The sequence below is a fragment of the Larus michahellis genome, chromosome 1 (assembly GCF_964199755.1).
Source record: "Larus michahellis chromosome 1, bLarMic1.1, whole genome shotgun sequence".
Classification (NCBI taxonomy): Eukaryota; Metazoa; Chordata; class Aves; order Charadriiformes; family Laridae; genus Larus; species Larus michahellis.
The window spans coordinates 39,762,059-39,785,021 of record NC_133896.1 but is presented as its reverse complement, the minus strand read 5'-3'; the positions used below and the strand labels follow the sequence as shown (position 1 = coordinate 39,785,021).

Below are 22,963 nucleotides of genomic sequence, written 5' to 3'. Positions count from 1 at the left end.
TTAGATTTAATTCAATTTGCCAGTGGTTAACAGCTACAAAATCCAACAGTGAAATAGCATGGGATTTCTGCATCTATTCCAACCTTATATGACTGAACTAGACAGACTGTTTCAGTTCGCTTTCCCTGTACACGTTAGGAGACAGAGGAGGCCTAAGACTTGCCTCTCCCACAAGGCAAGGAGACAACCAAGCAAGACCTTGTGTAACATGAAGGGTGCACTTTATTCTGCTGGCATACAGAAGGACCGACGCTCAGGCTGAAGGACTGAGTTGATGATAGCCAACTAAAATGCGAGCATCATTTTACTCGCAAGTCTCAAACAGTCACAGTGCAGTTCTGATCAAGGAAGATTCTGTTTCTAAACTCAAACTAACTGACGATTCAAGCAGATGGCCCAATTTTTCTAGACTGGCCCACACCAAAAAATCAGTAAGCTGAAACATGCTACAGTCAATTTCCTAGCCCTAGTGATGAGCCAGATTTTACCATAACTGCTTTTGTCAACTCATGATTGGTTTACTGCAGTAAATTCATTTAAGAGCATCAAAAACCTCGAAAAAACAACACCAGCAGTTGCTTAAACTTGCCAGAACCATGAAAAAACTGCTGCATTTTACAACCGTCTCGGGAGACTGGTGAACACAGGCTGCAGCCTCCCTGAAAGCAGAGGGAGGCGGCGGGGGAGGCCCAGCAGCAGAGCCGGCTGATGGGGTTCCCACCACCCCCCTGCACTGCAGCATCCTGCATCTTCCAAGCAAGCCCCCAACCTACCATGGGGACAGCTGCCTGTCACCCTAACTGCTGCCATAGCACACTTCGGCACAGCGGCACCAAGAAAACTCAGTAAAGCAAGACTTCTGCGAAGGCTTCTATATTATGCAGTTACAGCCTAAAGCTACTTTCTTAAACACAAAGCAAGCTGAAGTTAAAACACATCACTCCAATGCTAGGAAGTTGGAAAGAAAAAGCAAAACATGTTAGAATAAGCAAGTAAGTCTGTAAGTAATATCTGGCCTGATAAATGATGGGCTTCTCACAGGTGCAAGTATCAGCATAATTTTATATTTGCACTACTTTATTTCTGGTATCTGCCATCTGTGCTACACTATTTAATAATAAAACAGCTGACCCACAGCCTCAAAAGAAGGAAGTGTCATACTGCTTTAAAAAATAACAATAAATCAGGCCAACAGACAACAGATGAAAAAAATACAGATTTTTCTATACTCTGACAGTTTTTTAGTAGTATTATTAGTTCTCCTCTAGATTACAAACCACTTGTAATACAGTGCTCACAAAATTCCATCACAAGAAAATATTTCCAAAACTCAAAATCAGAGATCAACAAAGAAATCTTGAAAGCCTTATAACTGCAGGGTATTATCTGCAAGTGAAAATTTTTACCAATCAAAATTACTTGTGAAATATAAAACCAAATACAATACTGAAAAATAAATGAAATTTTATTCAGTCTTCCAGATTTCAGCATTTAAGGTTGAGGTCCCCTGCTTCCCATGGCACTTGGGAAGCAGAAGGAGGTAGGAGACCACACTGCTGTTGGCAGCAGTATCTCAAGATCTTAAAGGCAAGATGTTGCCTTTGAATGACAATGATGTTATTAACACAAGGTTAACATGGATATTAATGTAAAACTCTAAAAACAAATTCTCCCTGTTTAGAGACATTTAGTTTGATGGTATAGTGTACTAACAAACCAAAAGATTACTGAAAACTTGTTGAAAGCTGCTACAAAAACCGCCATAAGCAATTAAGAACTAGGACAACAAAGCAAATATTTTATTTCAATTAAATAACCAGTTGCATATGAAAAACTAAAAAAAAAAACAAAACCAAAACAAAACCCACCCACATACTGAGCACGTAAACCACCAATATTACAATACAATATGTTCAGTGAACTGAATTACTGTGTAAGAAACCACAACCTCCCCTTTCTACAAAAGACAGATGATTCTATGCACGGAATTATCTCGTCCAAGGAACAACTTCATATGGTAAAGCGGACTCAAAAACTACTATATATTGTTGATTTAAGGTGAGATGCAGTAAAATATAGCTTTTAGATAAAGTACAGAAACAATACTTTCCACAGTCACTTAGTTCTTCTATTTAAAAAAAAAAATAAATCTAAATACAAACTCAACCATAGTGAAAACTGTATACTACAGTCATCAATAGTGAAATTGATTTCCTTGTGATGTAATTTCAAATTGTAAAGTAAGCGATGTGAAATAACTTTAATTCAGATATATACTTCTCGCAAACTGTATGACAGAGTATAAAAAAACATTTTTCTCTCTAAGTAAAATGAGTTTATCATGTATTGTTTTATTTGATAAACCCATCCAGGTACATAAGTGACACAGTAAAAGGCTGCATTTTGCATTCTAAACTTCTGGTTCTTTCTTTATTATGAAATCAGAAGCTACAGGTAGAATGCCAATAGGCTCTGAAAGGGTATACTGCATTAAAACACAAAACCTCCCTCAATTTGTTTCTAATCTTATCCCCTGCAAGTCCATCCAACTGTTTTCAATTAATGGCATTGAAATTTTCATTCATTTAAAGTTTGTTTGGGTTTTTTTGTGGTTTGTTGTTTTTTGTTGGTGTTTTGGGTTTTTTTTTTTTTTTTTTTTAATAAAACATATTATGTATTCACTAAAAGATGTAAAGACTGTTTAATCACTCTCTGGGAAGGTAAAAAAACCAACTCTGTTGCTTTGCAACTCAAACATCAAAGAAAAAAGCTTAAGCCATGTGTTACAGAAAGCAAGCAGGGCAAACTAACCCACTATTCAGTCAAATCTACAAGTATGTTTACATGCAAAGTAATGCACATGAAAATATTCATTTGCCGTTTATAATTAAAGACATGAATCTATTTTCTCCCCAAAACAAGCTTTACTTTTTTTTCCCCTCCACAAATGGATCAAAACTATTCAGACTATGAAAAGTTACATTAATGTTAAGTAGCTCTATTCAACCAGCCAGCATTAGTGTGAATGCTTCTTATACAAGAAGATTCCATGGGAATTCTTAAATACTTAACAAAACTCCGTATGTAGCATCTGAAGTTAAATTATGACTAAGCTAACAAATTCTCATGCAATGACTAAGACAAAAGCCAAGCAAGATGCCTTGGGAAACAAGATACCATAGGTTTCCTTAGAATCATAAAAAATAGCATTAGAAAGTCAACAATCCAGTTACAACACGGTGTTCAGCAACCCCAAAGTCAAAGCTGTCTCCAGAAGACTGATTAAACCCTTCCACATGTAGTTTCTCAAACTTAGCAAGATTCTGGATCTCTGTCTCCATGGTAAGCTAAGTCTTGTTTCAGGGTTTTATCTCCTGTAAAAGTACTACCTCTTTATAAGACCATATATTTGAAAACACAGTAAGAGTTCAGTAAAGGTTCCATAAATTGCTTTAATGGAAGTTTGCAGCAGAAGACTTTGATAACAGCTTCGGACCACCCCTTTGTTGTATCGTCACCATCGTGTCCATTACAGGACAAACCCACTGACATTTGCGTTCATGCAACTGTCTGATGAGAGAAGAACACCTGAATTTGATCCTTCATAGACATGCTTCTACTACACCAGGATGGAAGAAACCCCTGCGAAGAAGGCTCCCAGAATTAATAACCCATTCCACTGTGCTCAATGCCCAAATCTGAGGGCCTCCTACTTCAGGAAAGGTAGCGCCAGGGAGATAGATCAATAGTTGCAATGAGCCAAATCTAATCTGCAGGCTAGATCTTACTTGCCCCAATTGTTAAAATATATTTGATTTCACAAGAAGCCACATTTTGAAAGAACCGAGCTGCAAAAGAACATCAGGTCTCAACTGAGAAAGTCCAGAATTAGGTAAAACATTACGATTTTTTCAGAGACAAGAATAAGCTCAGCAACCTAACTCATCAGAAGTGCAAATCAGAGAATTAATGCCATATCTGTTGAGCAACTGGGAGAGAAAATGAACAGCAGAGCACTGGGCCAAGAAATGGCAAAAGCATTCACTGAAAAAATTCTCCTAACTTTCCTCATAATTTGGGCAGATCTTCATTAAAACGCATGTCTGTCTACTGTCAGATATGTACCTGCAGTTCATAACAGAAGATGCCCTCATCTTATATTCTCATGTGGGCATCTTCAGTGGATCGGGATAGACTGGATCAAACCTTGTGGAGCACTTCTTACATTCTTATACATGAGAAATCAAAGTTCAGACTGAACAGGTCCCACCTTTTCCTCAAAGCACACTCTTTTTTTTGCTCATTTGAAGACAGTAGGTTCAACAGCATATTAAGGCTTTGAGTTACCGTTTTCTACCATTGTCACTCTATCCAAATAAAAATACATGTACCCTTTTCCTCACAGTGATTTTGATGAGTGCACAGACAGCTCAATTAGGTAGGTAAAACTGGCCACAAATAAGCTCTGCAATTATTTTGTGGGCACATCGTGCATCTTGTTGTCAATTTAAGTTACAGGACCATATTTGTTTCAGACCAAATCTTAAACTATTTTCTTAACCAGTTCTATTTTCTGCAAGTTCTATAACACATCTAATTTCTTTGCCAAAGAATTATTGACCCAGTTATCACACACTGACCTGATGCGCAGCAGAATACATAGAAAGAGCATTCATGGATTTACTCTGTTGCGCTTCCGTACTTAGCACAGCAAGGTTTGCGATGACTCAAGGCAAAGCCACTCATTTAGCAAAAAGGAAGCATTACGTGGCTTGAGTAAGATCTAATCTCATCTAAGGAACCATAATTTTGTGCTGAAAACAAGAGACACAAACAGCATCCACATGATTTTGGAAGCAAAGTTTATACAAAATAATGGGCTTGCAGTAATAGTCCTTAATCTAAATTTTAGAAAGGTTTCACCATTCTTCTGTATATTCCTCTGCTTGGAGTACACATACACGTGTGCAGTAACAACTCCCTGGAAAGCAGCAACTTTTAAGGTCAGAATCAGTAAGACTTTGACAAAGTGAAAAAACAGAAAAACACCTAGTCATGTCCACTATGAGGCTAAACACTAAACAAGCTTTAAGACCTTCCCAAAAAGCAGTATTTAAGGAAGCCATTCACAGAGGGCTTCCCTCAGAACCACTCTAAGGTTGACGAACTCTAGATGATAAATGAAGCATAAATTAAGGACTCAGGATTCATATGTATATCTGATGCAACAAACATTTAACATTTTCTACAGGTTCATAGCTAAAACCTGCAATACATTAATTTTATCTGCTCTCAGCAAAGACACACAAGAAACTGAAAATGAAAAAAAGGAGGAATAAATTAAATTGCAGTAAAACTGCACCTTGTTTAGACAATTATACTATAAAAAAAAACCAGCATAAATTGCCATTTTTCAGTAAGCTTAAAAAAGAGATTGTATATGCTTAGTTTTAATCTTTTTATTACCAGTTGGATTTTCTGAATATAAAAGTGATTCACTCCTTTCCCCAAAGTTTCCTCTATCTTTCCCCCCCACCCCTACATTTACCTTCTCCATTTCAATACAAATATGAAGACAGAAAGATTCAAAGTGTTTCAAGATCTAGAATGCTGGAAGTTTCCCCCCCCTCCAGGTGTTCATAAAACTAGATCCAGGTTTTGAACATTAGTTTTTATTAGCTTACTCAGAGAAAATTCTGAGCAAATTTATTTTTGTCTGTCAATACTAAGTGTTATCCAAATAACAACACAGTCAATATATTTATTGTGTTCTCATATACAGAACAACATCTTTAATAGAATTCCAGTTGAAAGACTATTTGAAAACATGGTTATTTTCAATTGGAAAAGGTTTTCAAAACCACAAAACTGGTTGGAAACGAAAAGAATACAACCACCTTTGCAACCTTTCTCATCTACCACGAGCCAAATGAGATATCATACGGAACATAATACAGAATATACATTTAGCTACAGATGAGTGACCAAAGGTGTACAGACAATGTCAATATCACCACCATATATTTATTTTGATCAACTTTTTAAAAAAAAATAAATATTACAATAGCACATAATCATTTAAGATTTCATAAGCATAAACTCAAAAAGTTGTAATGGTTAATAGTAAAGCTACAGGGGAAAAAAAAAAATCCCTTAACAAGGATTTGGAAATAAAACTTAAAAGCTTTTGCAAAAATGACTCTTCCATTTCCTGTTGGAACGACATCACTCTTCTGCCAACTACAGCAGCTTCTATGCCCCATTTTGGCCACTTCTCCCACAAGCTTTCAGGATTTCTCATTTGTCATTCACGGTGTCTGGAACACCCACCTTCCTTCTCTTGAAGTCCCATTCTAAGATCCACTTCTGCAACATTGCCTACAGAAAAAGTAGGCAACTAAAACACTCATTCACTGTGTCAACAACATGCCAAGCATCAGCTTTCACTGTGTACACTGTACAGCATAGCGTTTGTCTCACTTTACCTTTCTTACTACACTGTAATGATTTCTCCCTCACTGCATCAAATCTAAAAGTGGGCATTTAATATTTAAGAATCATTTTGGAGAAATAGCATCTACTGCTTCTGAGAGTGCTGGCTGCACCTCTCGGTGCTCAGAGAAAGGAAAGTATGTTCAACATTATAAATATTCCATTGTGCCTGTGTGTATCTGTAGTACACGCACATATGTAATGGGCATAAACAGAAAAGAGCAGCCTATTGAATTTTCTCACACTGTAGTACATTTTAATCCTTTGCTGGCTCACCTGAAATTTCTTATCAAATTATGAAACTGAAATGGAAAGCTGCATTTAAGCATTTTTTTTTCTTTTGTTTTAAAATGCCTTCTACTCTAAACGTATTTCCTTATACCTTTGAAAATCTGGATTAAAATTCCACTAAGAGTGTATAGGAAATGTTTATGTTTACATAGATCAAGGTCTGTCAAGGCTATGTTAACATCTGCTATTAAACAATTATATTTCTGGACAGTCATGGAGGCAGACTTGAAGCAATGACATCTTTTTGAAATTTTTAAGGAATTTTTACTTTTTTTTTAATTAGAAAAAAAAGAGAATCTAGCATATATGTTGCTTACACATATTAAATGCAAGTCTGTCATAAGATGGTATTACTGACTTCCAGGTGACACGTATTTCAAGTCATGCTTTCAGTTTTCCATGTATTTCTACATGCCACTCCATATAGGAGTGAAATATTTTACCAGCTAATTTATTTATTTTAATAATAAGTGGAGCTTCGGTAATGCCAATGCAATTCTAACATACGATAATGCATTACCAAGGGAAAACAAATATTTAGGAATGGTTGGTTTTGTAACTTTGCATCATTACAAATGGGAGAAATACCTAAATTGGAATACTTGAGCAGACAAACAAGCTGCACAAGGCATTTTCAGAAACGGAAAGACCGTTGAAGATGTAAAATGCAAAACCACAACAAAACCACTGTAGATACAACATGTAAACACAAGATATAATCAATAACCTAAGTTATAAATACAATTCTTAAAGACAAAAAAATAAAACCCTGGCATGCATATGGCTGAAGCTTACATGTATAAACTCACTAAAATAAAAAGCATTTGCCACTGAAAACACTGTGATTCACAGCTTAAAGCTAAACGAAGCCCTGCCTCACATATATTTCACATGATTGAAACTATCCTACTATTGAAAGGGGAAAAATAAGCTTATTCAACTTACATCTTTTTCCGACCGATGTGGGAACATCGATGATTGGCTGTAGTACATGTTTTCATCATGGTAGTCACCATCAACCCCCTCTACAAACTTCTTCCTTGAAGCACCAAACATGCTGTTTGTCACCTAAGTAAGAAGAAAAATGATTATATACCACATATGATTTGGTTTGCTACATACAAGAGTATATATTTTATATTTATGTAAGGATTGTTAAAAAAAGAAAACACCAACAACCTGTTCCTAAACATTTGAAAATTCCTCTTTAAAAATATTTTTTGTATATTGCCAATCTAATGGTTCTTCCAAGGGGGATTTTCATCTGACAGAAACTTGTATTTCAGAAAGGATCGGGGTGGGGAGAGGGGACACGCTTCATTTTTTGGAGGGCTGTTCCTTTGTTCATTGGTGGTTTTGAGTCTCATGACCTTTCACTCAGGTTTATTTAAAATTACAGAATGTCAGACAACAAAACAGCAAATTTCTCAGATTTTCCTCTCCTCAGGTAAACACTTTCCATCTAAAAGAAGAAAATTAAGGAATTTTCTTTAGAGCTCAGCCACCTTAAAAGAAATAACAATCATAAAGAAAGGAAGAAAAAAAAATCACTCCCATGTCTCATCACCACAACTTTGGAAAAGCAGCTTTCTAATTAACCCTGCGCACTCAGAGCCATGATTAAGAGAAGGTTGAGCTTAACAACACTCAACCACCTCATCACAGACTGGCAAAGTTGCTGAAGATGGCCAAAAAAAAAGTTGCTGAAGATGGCCAGATGGGAGTATTTGCCCATACTCCCAGAGGCACGCGTGCACACACACACACACAGAGCGAGCTGCTAAGTCAAAAAATGGAAACTGACGAAACAGCAACCACACAGCTGGTCACAGAACCTTAATTCTTTAGAAAATTTAATCCCACAGCAAGGTCATACAACATTGCTGAAGCATCTACCGCATGCAGTGCACGTTTATACACCTTACTATCTTACTTATGTAAAAATACACACACCTCTGTTAAGTTCCTAATCTATCTGGCTATGAAACAGCATCACAGTGCAGTGTGGGCCAACCAAGCCCTGTTTTAACCTAACAGGTTAATGTTCAAACCAGCAAAACGGCACACACTGGTCAGCACTGAGCAACTCGCCCAGTTTCTTGTACCATACAGAGAGACTGGAGAGAGCGCAACCAGCAGGATGGTAACCAACCCTGAACTACCGCCCTATGTAACATACCTTCAAACGGATCTTTAACATCTTGAAAGGTAAGAAAGTTCAGTTGCAGTTAGCTTATGAAAGGCTCTGAGCCCTAAGACTGACTGTCTTCACTACTGACAGCATTAGCTAAACTTAAAAAAAAAAGACCAAAAACATAGGACAATTTTTAAATTTTATTTTTCAGGAGTTATTTTGCACTATCTTACACTCATGCTTGAAATTTAAGTTTCAAAACATTTATTCTGGTTGGTTGCAAGGAGAGTTACCTTCAGCTTGAAATCCTCTTACCCTCACTGATACAAAATTACTCTGATATTCCTCACAGTGTTGCTTATTCAAATTTCACCTTTACTGATGAAGATTTCTCATCAGTGTTTGATAACATGGGTGCTCCTATACTAGGAACAACTTAACACCATGATTTCAAAGTCATAGGAGTTTTGAGTAAAACTAAAGTCAACACTTGGGATGCATTTAATACAGCTATGATCACAGAATTGCCCTAAAATCTTCAGCTAAAAAATGCCTATTCCACTACTTCCTACAAATGTTTCAGATATTTAGACTACTAATATCTCAAAACAAATTTCTATTTTGTTACACACATGTGAAGGCATGTAAAGACAAAGCACACCTTCTCCAGATGAAACTTGTGTTTTATGGTATTTACAAAAATGTGCAAATATAAGGTCTCAAACTGCTCGAATACATTCAGCTGACTTTCACACTTGTAGTGAAGCTTTCATTACACTATAAGCATATCCCACTGTGCTAATCCCCTTACAATGCAATTATCACCTACCAGATGGGATGGAGCATTTAACAGGCTAAGGGGATTATCTAGTCCTTTGCTCTGCCTGAGTAAAGTACGGAGAGACGAGCAGTTGCCTTTAACCACTGTAAAAAGGATAGTGAAATGCTTCGGTGAAGCTATCCTGAGCAACAAGAAGCTGAGTGTCTCAATCAACTACTGCTCTTGAGAAGATAAAAGGCAGCTTCTCATAAATCCCGAAGAATTTTTTTGGTGCTCCTTTGACAATACCTGGGATAAGAGAATAATTTTTTTTGCCACATAACCTTCTCTTGTGATACATCATCAGAATAACAAAATTTAATTGTGATAGAAAGCAAGTCACTGAAGCATACACCATACTGTAACTAATGCAATACTTAACCCTGAGCTACAGTACAGGAACTATATAACGGGGAAAAACGATTCTGTCTTTGACCCCGTAGCTTTTGATCTTATTTCCTCAGAGGTTTACACATGACTGGCTATACACACACCATAAAGATTTCTGAGTCAGTGGGGTAAGGTCAGAGCTTTCAGTCTCAAAATATACGTTTAAAGCTGCTGCAAGAAAGCTAGTATGTCCAAATATGAACCCTAAATAGTGAAAAGCTGGGAGATGTTTTAAACACTCTCCATTAAATTTAAATTGTCTAAAACATTACCTTCTATACTGATAATTGTATAAAGCATTGGCCCAAAAACTAATCAGGATTATGCCTTGAAGACTGATGAAATGCACTGATATTAATACAGAGTCTTACAAGAGCATGGCTATTAAAAAAAGAGATGAAGAAAACTTTCAATAATTAGGTAGATTACATATTGATATTTTTATTGGTAACCCGTATTTCTACACAATACCTAACAGGACTGTGCTGATGAACTCCAGAGAGCAGAGCAGTGCGTTGCAGGCTGCAGCTGCAGGGGAAGAGGGGAAGGCCGGAGGAGCCCTGCCTGCAACCCAGCTGCATCGCTGTGCCCGACTGCTTTGAAGACCTTCAAAAACTTTCTTTTTTTTTTTTCCCCTCCAGAGACCGACACTTCTTCACAGCAGCAGTTTTGTAAGCGATTCTGTGCAGTTCAACGCTGCCAAGTGAAGCAGTCGCGTGCAGTGCTCAAGCTGTCCACACTCCCACCGAGGGAAGCGGTACAGGCGCTGGAGGGCATTCTGGCAGCTGCCTGCACCCCTAACAGGATTTCACTTCACCAGAAAGAACCGCCACTTGTTCTCAGTGTGAGCCGCAGCACAGATCACAACAGCGAAACGTGGCACTGCAATTCACGCTGCTATCCAGCCCTGTTACAAAACTAACAGCACGATAAAATGAGGCAGCCACTAAAGACCAGTAACTGAAAGGGCAGGAACTGGGATTAGAGAGTGAAGCTGCAGCTGCCGTGGCCAGGCTGCTTACTTCTTGCTTGTTCTTAGGCTAACACCAGCAGCCAGTTTATCTACTCCCCAGTAGTCATCAGTGACAGTAAACAGCTGGCAAACTTCTGAATCAGAGCACCTATCCCCACGCGGACTTGTATAATACTACAGCAGGTTTATGCAAAGACAGTGTCAGATGGTTCCCACGTTAGCAGTAGGCGCTTCCTATCCACACTAACTTATTCCAGTATTCACCAACGCACTCATTAGTCAGTCATGCTACAAGCATATGCACGGATATTGAAAAAACACTGTTGCAGTACTATTTGCAAGAAGGTGTGAGAATAACTGGGGCTGTGCCAAACACAGGCAGATGTGCAGATGGAACTTTGTTGCTTATTTCTTCGGACAAGAAGCCACCAGGAAACCTCATACACAAAGACTGCAGCTCCTTTTTCATAGGCTGACAGATCAGCATCCAATCAACTACAAAAGTAAACACAGCGAAGTTCATGCAGCACTTACAAACACATTTTAAACCCTTCGGAAACTAAGAGCAACCTGAGGTTTTGTACCTTCAGAGTCTAGACTGATGAGGTGAAAGGTAGAAATCAGCTCTTGTATTTCAGTCCCTCATTCATATATATATACACACATATATACACACACGCGCGCATATTTATGCCAAAACAATCTCACAGAAGTGGTACTCCAGTTGCATGGCAATTTTACTAAGTAAATAATTTCTGTCTACTCAGCCTAATTTCATACAGATCCCTCTCCCAGTCCTGTAACTACTTTTCCTGTTCTACTGGGGGAACTCAGTTCTCTGTTGCACAAGACACACTGGCAGTGTAACCATTCATTAAAAATGCAAAAATGGTGCACTTCTGTCGATTCATCCTTTAGCATAATATTGCAAAAGTACTTACAACTCCCACTGGTAGACCCATGTACAACTATTATTAGAAAATACTCGTGGTAACAGAGAAAAGAAAGTGAAGGAGCTGCATGTTTGGATGGAGTTCAGAGAACTAACCAGCCACGCTGCCACAAACCATGCCAAATTCTGATCAGATGAACACAAGCGCTTCTTTCAAAGCACAAGCACGTCACATTTAAAAATCAGATTTGCCCACAACTTCAAGCTAATGGTAACCAAGCAAAATGCAGTCACAAGTCTGACAAGACCTTTAAATTCTTCTGTGGAACATTTCCTAACAGCAACTGCTACAGGGGAACTAAAAGCACCATACAAGTGTTCAGAGCTTGAAACATCTAATAAGCAGTTTGTGGTGGTCATTGACCTTTACCCTTCAACTGAGTACATAACACACAACAACCAACAATACTTATTTTTTAAAAAATTAAAAACAAAACAAAAAACCCCACCCAAATTTCAAGAAAAATCCTTTTCATTGCAAGAAACACTGCGGTATAGCATACTTTATCACACAAAAACTTGTTTGTTAACAGTAACTGAAAATATGTTATTGACATGGAATTTGTAAGGAAAAGCTATTAAAAATTTTGTCATCTTAAGATGCAAAAAGATCTTCTCTGTAATCACTTATAAAGTGATACTATGATTGTATATTAAATTACTTTAACAGCCTGAAGCAAATTATAGTATTAAAATATGAAAACTAATTATATTTCTGTTTTGCAATATTATTATAGGTAGTGCCCAGGGAGAGCTCACTCGTGACATTAAGATAGACAGCTCTAAACTAAGAGGATACTATAAAATCTCCTTTGAGAATGAATATTTTTAATTTTGCATAGAGCAGAAAAATCAATCATTGCATTACAACTGATTAAATTCATCATCTTCATGAGAGATGAAAACTATACACAGTAATACAAGTTAAAAAAACCAACAAACACTCTAGGAATTTTAGTAATATCTTCCCATCCCTGCTCCCCCAATGACTATAGTATTTGTAAACATGCACACTATCATTATGTGAGAGCAATTAGAAGTTGTAATCTCAGACTGATGTTACACATGTACACACACTAAGGCTCCTGATGTTGCTGTTTAGGCCTTTCCAAGCAAAGTTAATAATTAACTCTATTTTTTTTTCTTCTGTTACAAATAAATATCTTCACTTAAGGTAACATACTTGCATATCCAAAGTATGTACAAAAGTGACCCTTAATGAGCCTTTCAGTGAGAAGTAAGTGTCTCAAAAAATAAGTGTATGCTACCACTTATGATCTTATTTCTCAGTGTCGAAGATAATTCCCACTTGGCCCTAATGGAACTGATATACAATAGAACGTCTACTACCAACTTGCTAGATGCAAAAGACCTCTCAAATCCCAACCATTTAGTGATAAGTTACAGCTATCAAAAAACACCATGAAAAGTACACCGGTACAAATAGATACATTTTATTTTCAGGATGAAAGACAAAACAAAACTATAAGTGGAGATCCTTTGTTCCCTCATTTCATTTCATAATCACAGTCACTCCATTTCTCCAAGGTGACAGATAACCTCTAACAAAATACTGTATGCTTATGCTACAGCAGCCCTTCAAACAACTTTGTAGTATCAACAATACATAATCATGGAAAATGGAACATTTCACTATATTTCTTTTTTGTTAAAAAGTCTTTCTCCGTGATGAGCTTAACGCTGGCATAGATTTGTACTCACTGTAAGAATACAATAGTAAAACAGGTGTTTTGTCCATCTTTAACAACTGACTATATATTCTTTTAATTTATGTAAGTATTTTTAAGTTTAAATCTCAGAAATATGGAAGACTGAAGAGGACCATGATATGAGACACAAATCTGACAAAAATCTTGAAGGTTGGATAGCCTTTAGAATAATCTCATAGTACTTGTGTCATATGGTTCATAAATTGATTATTTTCCAAATTCACAGAGCACTTTAGAAAATAACAGGCATAAAAGCACTATCTGATTCACAGACTTACTTAGGTCACGTCTCAGAGTAGTTCAAGATATAACTGGTCTCCTTAAAACACTGCATGGTCTTTCCTTTCAAAAAGGAAATAATATAACATATGTGATATAGCAACTTCTACACAGGAACTCCAGACAAAAATTCTGAGCATGAAGGAAATAAGAACGTACAGTTAAGATTTTAGACTACCCTCCACTCATATTCTCAAGAACAGCCATCTAACAAAGTAAAATTTTTCAAGTGTTCTATAAAGCTTCCAAAAGCTACACTAAAACCGTGAATCTCTGCTGCATGCAAACTATGTCAGGAAAGTGCAGTCCCTAACATCAAACAAGCCACGGAAATTCTCCTGGCCAAGACCTACACGCTAACTGTTTTAAACCTCTAACCGTCCTTAACTATTATGAAACGAATGTTTTCGAACACTCCTGAAGTAAAACAGCACAGGAGGAGTAAGAAAAACTACCCTACATTAAAATAAAAATAAACCAATGTTGAAATTACTAAAGCTAAACTTGAAAATTTAGATTACAAGAAGCTCTGCTTGGTTTCGTAATATGGTTGCCACCATGCCCATCCTGGGGCAGATTCCCGCAGGTTCTACTCCTATTCATCACTGGCACAAGATTTGGAAGATTTGAGAAACCGACAGGGGGTGGGCATGTGACTTTGCACTAAGCTGTGTGGGTGCCTTTTATGGGTCTGATCAATGAGATGTTCAGGCAGGAAATAATCTTTGGACACGCCATTCAGCAAAATCCAACACGTGCAAGAAAGACGTTTCAAAGGATCTGCAGAAGTGACGAGAAGAGCAAACAAACTAGCACTCCATCTAGAGCAGTTGTGGGGAGAAACCAAGAAAATGCCAGATGCATTCCACCTTATTGGGTGATGTGACCTGAGGAAAAGCAGGAGCGTGTCCTTTGTAGACAAGGTAATGAAGTCCCAAGTCCTGACCAACCGTACACATATACATACCCACACACATACTGTAAAAGACACAGCTAGATTATCTGTCAAAGACATGGTTTAAGAGTTCTATTAATCAGGAAAAACCGCTGCTTGTCTGACAGTATTATAAATAATATTATTTACTCAATAATAAGAAAAAACCAAAACCAATATACCACCTTGAACAGACTATCCAAAACGTGAGTATATTTACCCACTTCCTCTCTTCTTGATGCTGCCAGTCATCTGTAGTATTTACAGACAATTCAAGACTAAGAGGGGTTCTAGATTTAATTTAACATAGCATTTCTGACTTACAATTGTAAACTATTGCAGGTTTGACTGTGCAGTGCTCTTCAGTTCTAAGGTTTCACCACAAAAGATAACTGCATTTCAGAAAGAAGTGGCAATCACGCCAGTAATTTTCAGGGGCAGTATGTTGGCTCATGCTTTTAAATTCAATGCTATTTTAAGTAAGCACGCAGTGAACAACAGCAAGAATCTTGAAAGTAAATGATGTACTGGCATACTCCTGTTACCTACTTAAGACATTCCTCAGTAATAATATTTTTTTAAAAAAGGAACTAGTTCAATTTTGTAAACAAAAGTAACTTTTGAAGTATGTTCTCAGTTGAAGATCCATCACGACAATTATCAGCTAAATATACACTGCTTAGGTATCGCATTTATTTACTGATTGTCTTTTGGGAATACCATCCAAGAAGAAATCAGTTATGCTAAGAAGCCAGACTTGACCAAAATTAAGTTCAGAAATCAAACAAGCTTCTGAAGTACCTATGTTGTCATGGGAACAAAAAATAAAACTCAACAAACAAGCAAAGAAGCACATAAAATAACAGATAGGCAAACCTGCATTGCTTGAAACTATTAGAGTAAACCTGTCTATGAAAACCGGTATTTGGTTCATACGGAAAGAGGTCAGTCTTAGAAAGGAGAAATTCAGCTGCCAAGTTTGTAAATAAATAAGCAAAATACGAAATTCCGTTCCACGAACATAACGGAATTTGCTTCAAATATTCTCATAATAAACTCATTAGTACAGTGGCACTTCTCCTGGCTCCTCAGAAGTTTATTCTGCGAGTTTCTCTCAACTGCTACTTTGCACCTCAACCATAAGAAAGATTGCCATTGGAAGATATCAGAACAACAACTTCCTGCTTTCTTTTGCTTGATAACCTTTGACTCATCCCATTAGGTAATACAGGAATACACTGATTGAAAACTACTTGCAGTTTGCTGTCTGGCCTGCATTAGTGCTTTTGAGTATTTTGCTGTAGACAAAACAAGTTTCATTGTATTTCAGAAATTACCCTTTCATAACAAATTAGAATAAGATATCCTGTAATTCAGCAAGTTAGTCTATTTGAATTTTATCTTGTTCCATGCCTAAGCTTGCCTTTTTTGTTGCTTTGTGGTATGTTTTTTTTAACTAAATAAATAAAAAAGGCACTTTACCCAGTTAGAAATTCTAGACTAATTCTAGACACTCTAGAGAGTTCCTTAATAGGGCATATACAATGGTAAAGCCCAGCTTTAAAAGATTAAAAAAATCAGCTACTGCACTAAGTTCTTCAGAAGTAACAAAATCTTATCATTCCCTCCAGTCTCCAGAGAAAGAAGTCAGAATTCGTAGTTCTCTTAAATGTTGAAATACTCCGAGCAAATTGGTAAAAATGCAATTTCTGTGTTCAGCAGAGTTCTGCTGCAGCAAATTGTGCGTATGGGCAAACTCACACGATGTATGTGCGGTCTGAAAGCTGAATCAAGTAATTGGAGAAATGAATCCATAAAATAACATCATACTAAGCATATGCAATTGGTTCTTCTCAAAGACTTAGAACTGACAGATTCTATGCATTTCTCATGGAGGCAAAAAAGAAAATAGTGACAAAAAAGCCAAGAATTAAAGAAATTTGCACTTCCTACTCTAAAAACTAATTTCTGTATGAAATAAGTTGTAGAACTAGTTATAACTTAAGTAACTTCAGCTGAAAACTCAAGGAGGGGTGCCAAGACAATAAAGTGAAACAGATACAGGGAACAAGAAGTTTCTGAAAAAAAAATCTGTTGCCATTTGTATAAGCAACAGAAAACAGGGGATTTCAACAGGGAAATGGCAGTTTACTGTCAGAGTACTGGTACTATCAACTCTCTTTACTGTACTCCCCCTCTGCTAGAACACACGAAAACAGGACAGTTGTTTTACTGGCGTATGTTCCACAATACTTGTGCGGGCATACAGCAGAGAGAAGATCCTCAAGGGACATTAATGCAACTCCTACAAAGGGAATGAAGCTGGTTAAGTGATAATCAGACAGGCAGTAAACCAGGTTTGGAATTCTAGCATCTTAATTCATAGAATTCCCCAACAGGACAAATATTTTAAAAAATGCAAAGAACGTCAGTATTATTTTTGATTAAAAGCTCAGAACAGTTTAAGAGAAAAAATATATAAATTTTAACAGTTTTTCATTCTTCATTGGTATTCAATAGTCACCACAAATTCACAAAACACATTTTTTAACAGTAATTAGAACAGGAATTTAAGTAAGATTAAGCAGGTCGGACATCAGCTTCACAATGAAGAGATCTGCTATACTAAAATACTTCTTCTCTGTCAAGTGTTATAGCTTCAATATCAACATGACATACTTTGTCACCACCGATGCTTGGTATCACTCCTACCCAGTCAACACCTTTTTTCTACAAACAACAGAAAAATCAGATGATGGACCAACAGAGCTTAACCTGGAAAGCAAACCAGGTCTTAATCCAGCCAAAGCCAGACAATTGCTCTCACTAAGGTCCCACTTGTGAAGCAGAGATAATTGTTCCCAGTATTACAGAAATGATATAAGGGTTTCATTAACAAGGAGCATCTCAGAAACCTGATATGTTGATGAGTCCCCTAAGAAGTTATAAAAACAAAAGAAAACCCTTGGCAGAGTAACATGCAGACCTTTTTTTACACTGAAATAAGGCGATAACCATTTTTCTGAATTACACCCATTGTAACTAGTACGTTAATAGCTGATACTCCTCCCAAGAAAGAGTCCTCAACTGTTCTTCAAGCCAACTCCCTGCTACCACTTACTGAAAGCAAGAAAAGCCATTTGCCCATGTGGGGGACAGATACGTATTTGACTGCCAACATCACTGCAAACAAAGGGTCTACTTTTTGGTACTTCACAACAGACAACCATGTGTTACTCTGCAAATTCATCTGTAAGCTTCACTATGCTCCCCCTTTTTAAAACATCTACGCATTTAGTTGCACACCAGCCTAGTGTGACATTGTCCTTAAAAGAAAAAAATGTATATACTTAAGCCTCCTAAATGGTAAGACACAGTTAAAATAAAATAGCCTTAAATAAAGTGGCACACTAGAACAACAGCTTCTGTACAGACAGACAAACGTCTTACTCATTCTGTACAATTTAAAGCCTTTTAATTCACACGTAAACTGCATCCCACTGCTTCAAAACCTTCGCTGAGTTTCTTGCATTTGCCAAATCAGGAACCTATATAAGGAGAGGTGGTGGTGAGAAAAGAGAAAACAATGCCCCCAAAGGTCTTAGGGAGGCTTCATCCCTCCAGGGGACATAAAATTGAAGACGGCCAGCAGCAATGGCAGGCCAGGGGTGGTAGCATGGGGATGGGAATGGATGAGTCGGAAACATGAAGGTCAGCTGGGCCTCACAGGCAAGGGAAGGGAAGATGGTTGCTGACAGCACTGCTGAGAAGCAACTCTCAAGCAGCGTTGGGAGGATGGTGTCAATGCGCTCGTCAGTGAACAAGAAGACCACGTGCACGTTATCGCTGGCAGAGTGTTTTTTCCCCTTTCTCCTAATCTTGATGTGCTCCCTTATATCATATCTAAGCCAAGCTGGTATCATTTCATCTGCTAAGTGTCCTCCAGCTTTGTCTGTAGAGTCATTACCTTAAGTACCCTCCAAGCAGTATTCCTTAACAGTTCCTACACGGCCGATTCAGTTGAAGCCAAAAACGCCCATTGATAAGCTTTCTAGATCTGTACTTCTGTAAAATATTAAGACTTATTAAATTATGTATGTTGCAATAACTATTAGGTGGTCTGCATCTGTTCACTGGACACTATCTTTTATTAGTTCATTTGCCATTTAGAAACTTCTGCGCTATATATCAGATGGAGATAAAGCTTACAAATCAAGAGGAAAAAACCCAAACTCAGTAATTCATATATGGTTCATGATCTCAGGATTTAGATGTTTTCATCACAGCAAATCTCTTCTACTGTGGGAGAAGAATAAAAGATTAACAACTAAAGAATAGGACTACTATGACTTTGCTTACAGCTGAGACTCTCGGTCAGGAGACCAGATTTCTGCATCTGTGCTTCAGCTAAAAGAAGGGTAACCATTGCTCCACCTGGGATGTTTTCACATTGACATTGAACTCACTCCTCTTTCCAGGAATACTGCAGTTATCTTTTTTCGCCCTCTTTTTTTTTTTTTTTTTTTTGCATAACAACTGATACCACTAACTTTATAAAACAGCAGCACTGCATACCTATTCCCTTCTGGACACAGCCAAAACTCTCATGTTTGGCTAATCTAAAACACTGTATTTTAAATAAGCACTGGTTTCCCAAGTATTTCCTGAAGTTAAGCACTATACAGTCAGATGTAGATCACGATTAATGGAGTAGCAACAGGAATTATTTTTTTCTCTCTTTCCTTAGTCAGATGGAGTTTGTTGACATTAAGTAAACCAGTACTAGACCCATTTCTACTCCAGCTTTTGCCACAGGAGAAAAAAAAAAAAAAGTATGTTATTTGGGGTTATTTTGTGTTTAGGGATCACAAGATAGAGGACAACTGAAAGAGAGCACAACTGTTTTTTAAAGATTTATCTAGCAGTACATTCACACATACAGTATTCAATGTAAACTGCTGACTATTTGTCTGAAGTATCTTCAAGGAAGAGGTAATAACACTATTTTTACTTTATGTTCAATTTTAAGAAATACAGGCCTCCTTTTGGTTTGGGTTTCTTTTTTTTTTTTCCAGAGGTATTCTAAAAACAGAAATAGCTGAGAATATTCTGGCCAGAAAAGTCATTCTGCACACACAGCACATCAAACATCTTGTCTTACATTAAAATACAACTGGAAAATTCAAAACATTAAGTAAGTTTAATATATTGAATCCTTGAAGAGAAAGAAATATTTACGAGCTGCCACAACTTCCTGGCAGCATACTTGCTTCTCAGTGACTCTCCTTCTCCAGACTAACGGTACGTTCTGCAAAAGCAGAAACATTTCCCGAGAGCACAGACAGGTTAAAGTTAAATTCATGTATGGCTTTTTAGCATGTCCTCCTAAAACGTACTTAAGAGAGTCTGTGACTCTTCAGGGCAGTGCAAAAATGCAAAGTTAAAATTAAAGACTTCTATTCTTTGGTTATTTATTTATTATTTTTTTAAATGAAAGCCTTGAGACACTTTAGGAAGCATGTTTCTCAAAATATTCCAGGGCCTGTTTCTTGTAACCTTCTGACTACGCAGCCAGGCTATACTGTGATTACAGCTGTACTGGGTTCAGCCATAAAAGAAAGTATGACAAAACAACTTTGATGTTTTTACATCATATATAAAGAACAAGGATACTAACAGTGTCAAAAAAAAAAAAAAGGAGAAAAAAAGAATGACTGGATTTATTTTAAAGATAATGAAAAAAGTACCAGAATAGAATTATTTAAGACTTTAAACTGCTGAACTGCAAGTCTTCATTGATTTTTTTACTGTTAATTGATGTTAGTAAAGAATTTTCAGTTAGATGCTATTCCACCCTGGAAGAGATAAATTACAGACTTCAAAATCTCTACCATGCTATCACAAATACAATCACCAAGTAAAATTAAGAAAGCAGTAAATGCACCTATCGTAGCTTTCCACTGTACTAATCTTCCACACATTTAATTTAAACCTCTTCAAATAATTCTGTTTTCCATTAAGGTCATCAGAAAATGAATTAATCTAGCTATGCACTCTCTCATTTAGCAGGTGGACTTCAGTCAGACTCCTACACTGTAAAACTTTGGCTCAATACATACTATAAACTTTGTTCAAATATCAGGAACTGAAATAACATGTCATTTTTCATTTTAAAGAAACTCCCCTTTGAAGTGACAGACTTTATGCCATAACATTTTAAAATAGAGCTACCTCAAATTGGCAGTCTAAGCTCAGACTGCAAGTGTTGCTTAGACCTGGCCCGAGTCCCAGACATGGGATGGTCCCCTCCATCTCATACCTTCCCCACAGTTTCTCAGAAAACAGCCACATGTATTTAGAGCTCTAAGACAGGACAGCAATGCTTAGTGCCCCAACAGCCTGGTAAAACAAGCAACACAGCATTACTTTCCCTTATTCTATTCTCATTACAAAATAAAAGAGTATTTTTACTGAAAATGGGACAGCTCAGTCTTCAGCTAATGTATATAGTCTTGCTCACAATGAAAGTTTTGTAGCTGGTGAAGTGCTTGCAAATGCAAGACCTCAACTTTCAGTTTTTCTTTTCCTACAGCTGATTTCATAAGATACAAAAGTTATACCACCAGCAGCATTACTACGCTTTCATCTAGAGTTGCAATAGCAAAACATTCAAATCAATTTTAATCTAAACCCATTTTACCAGTATTGCAGATGGGGAAAATACAGGGATTTAAGTCATTACACCACAGTCTGAAGCCAAATTCTTTCAAGTCTTCTCAGGGTCAGCCAAGTCCTGGAAGAAGTTCTTGCTTCTTGAGTGATACAATCCCTTCCCCACTCTCCACCCACCCTACGCAATCTTGAAGCAGGGCTCTTAAAAGTTTTGCTTTTAAAAAGACACATTGTTCCAGCATTAAATCTTGTTCAGGGAAGACAGAGAAAGACTAATTTCTTTACCACATTTTCAAAATGTAAAATACATTTCAGAGAACTATATTTATCTATATATTAAAATAAAAAAAAAGATTCGCACTCAAAATCCACACAAATGCTTTAAAGGCATGGATGTCTTTCTCTGACCATCAGGCTGGTAAGAATATGAATGGTGATACACTTCATCATGAACGTATATACTGGATAACTGGAGGCAGTTACCTGTTACATAAATTCATAACCATTCTTAAATTAAACAAAACATCACCCATATAGTACAGCTCTTTTTCAATGACAGGAAGTGTACAATAACTAGTTATCAAGACGTACAAATTCCTTATAGTGACGGCATATACCTCATACATCAAAAGCCTTCTACTTATTAACAGAAAAAAACTTGATGAGATTGCTGGATCACCCACATCTAAGTGAAATGCAAAAAAAATTCAGTCAGAGGTGCCTTTTTTTTTTTTTTTTTTTAAGGAATCTGAACTTAAGCAGTTATCAAGCAAGTTCTGCTGCAGACAAACCATCTGCCTCCAAAACTGGAGATTCCTGGAAGGAAGGATCCATTAGCACTCGCTGCTTCTAAAGTACTGACCAGAATTTTGTTAAGCAGCTGCAAAGAAATGTCTAGATGACTCAAAATAAATACCCGATGAAAGCTTTGCAAGCAGAATAAGGCAAATCAGATATAATACCGATAGTCGGTAGAAAGCAGTTTAAGACTCAAAGTGTTCTTTGAGAATAGGAAGGTTGTTTAGGATACTCTAAAATTAGTTTAAAAGTGACAGCAAATCATTTACAGGGAGGGAGGAATACAAACACATAACTATGATCCACTACAGTTACAAAAATGTGATGGTAAACAAGTTTTTTGGATTCTGAAGTGACAGAGAGAAGCCTTCACTGGACAATTTTTCCATTGAGGGGCTGCATAGGAAGATTTTATTATTTATTTAATTATTAATCAAAGATTCACTACAGTGTGAATCATCACTGACGAGGATTTTCACAAAGCATAAGGTTTCACAG

The 22,963-nt window shown here is 37.0% G+C and overlaps 1 protein-coding gene across 6 annotated transcripts in view; it reads right to left on the bottom strand.

The window, feature by feature from the left end:
- CNOT2 (CCR4-NOT transcription complex subunit 2) overlaps window positions 1–22,963 on the bottom strand; it is a 92,360-nt gene that overhangs the window by 31,391 nt on the left and 38,006 nt on the right. For 3 of the 6 annotated variants that reach the window (XM_074573170.1, XM_074573133.1, XM_074573143.1), the window contains 2 exons: window positions 7,729–7,851; window positions 6,331–6,378 (listed from right to left, as the gene is read on the bottom strand). In XM_074573170.1, the coding sequence (XP_074429271.1) occupies window positions 6,331–6,378; window positions 7,729–7,839 (159 nt within the window). In that variant the 5' untranslated portion in view covers window positions 7,840–7,851. The remainder of the gene's footprint in view (window positions 1–6,330; window positions 6,379–7,728; window positions 7,852–22,963) is intronic. The other 3 variants (XM_074573179.1, XM_074573160.1, XM_074573151.1) reach the window with 1 other exon arrangement.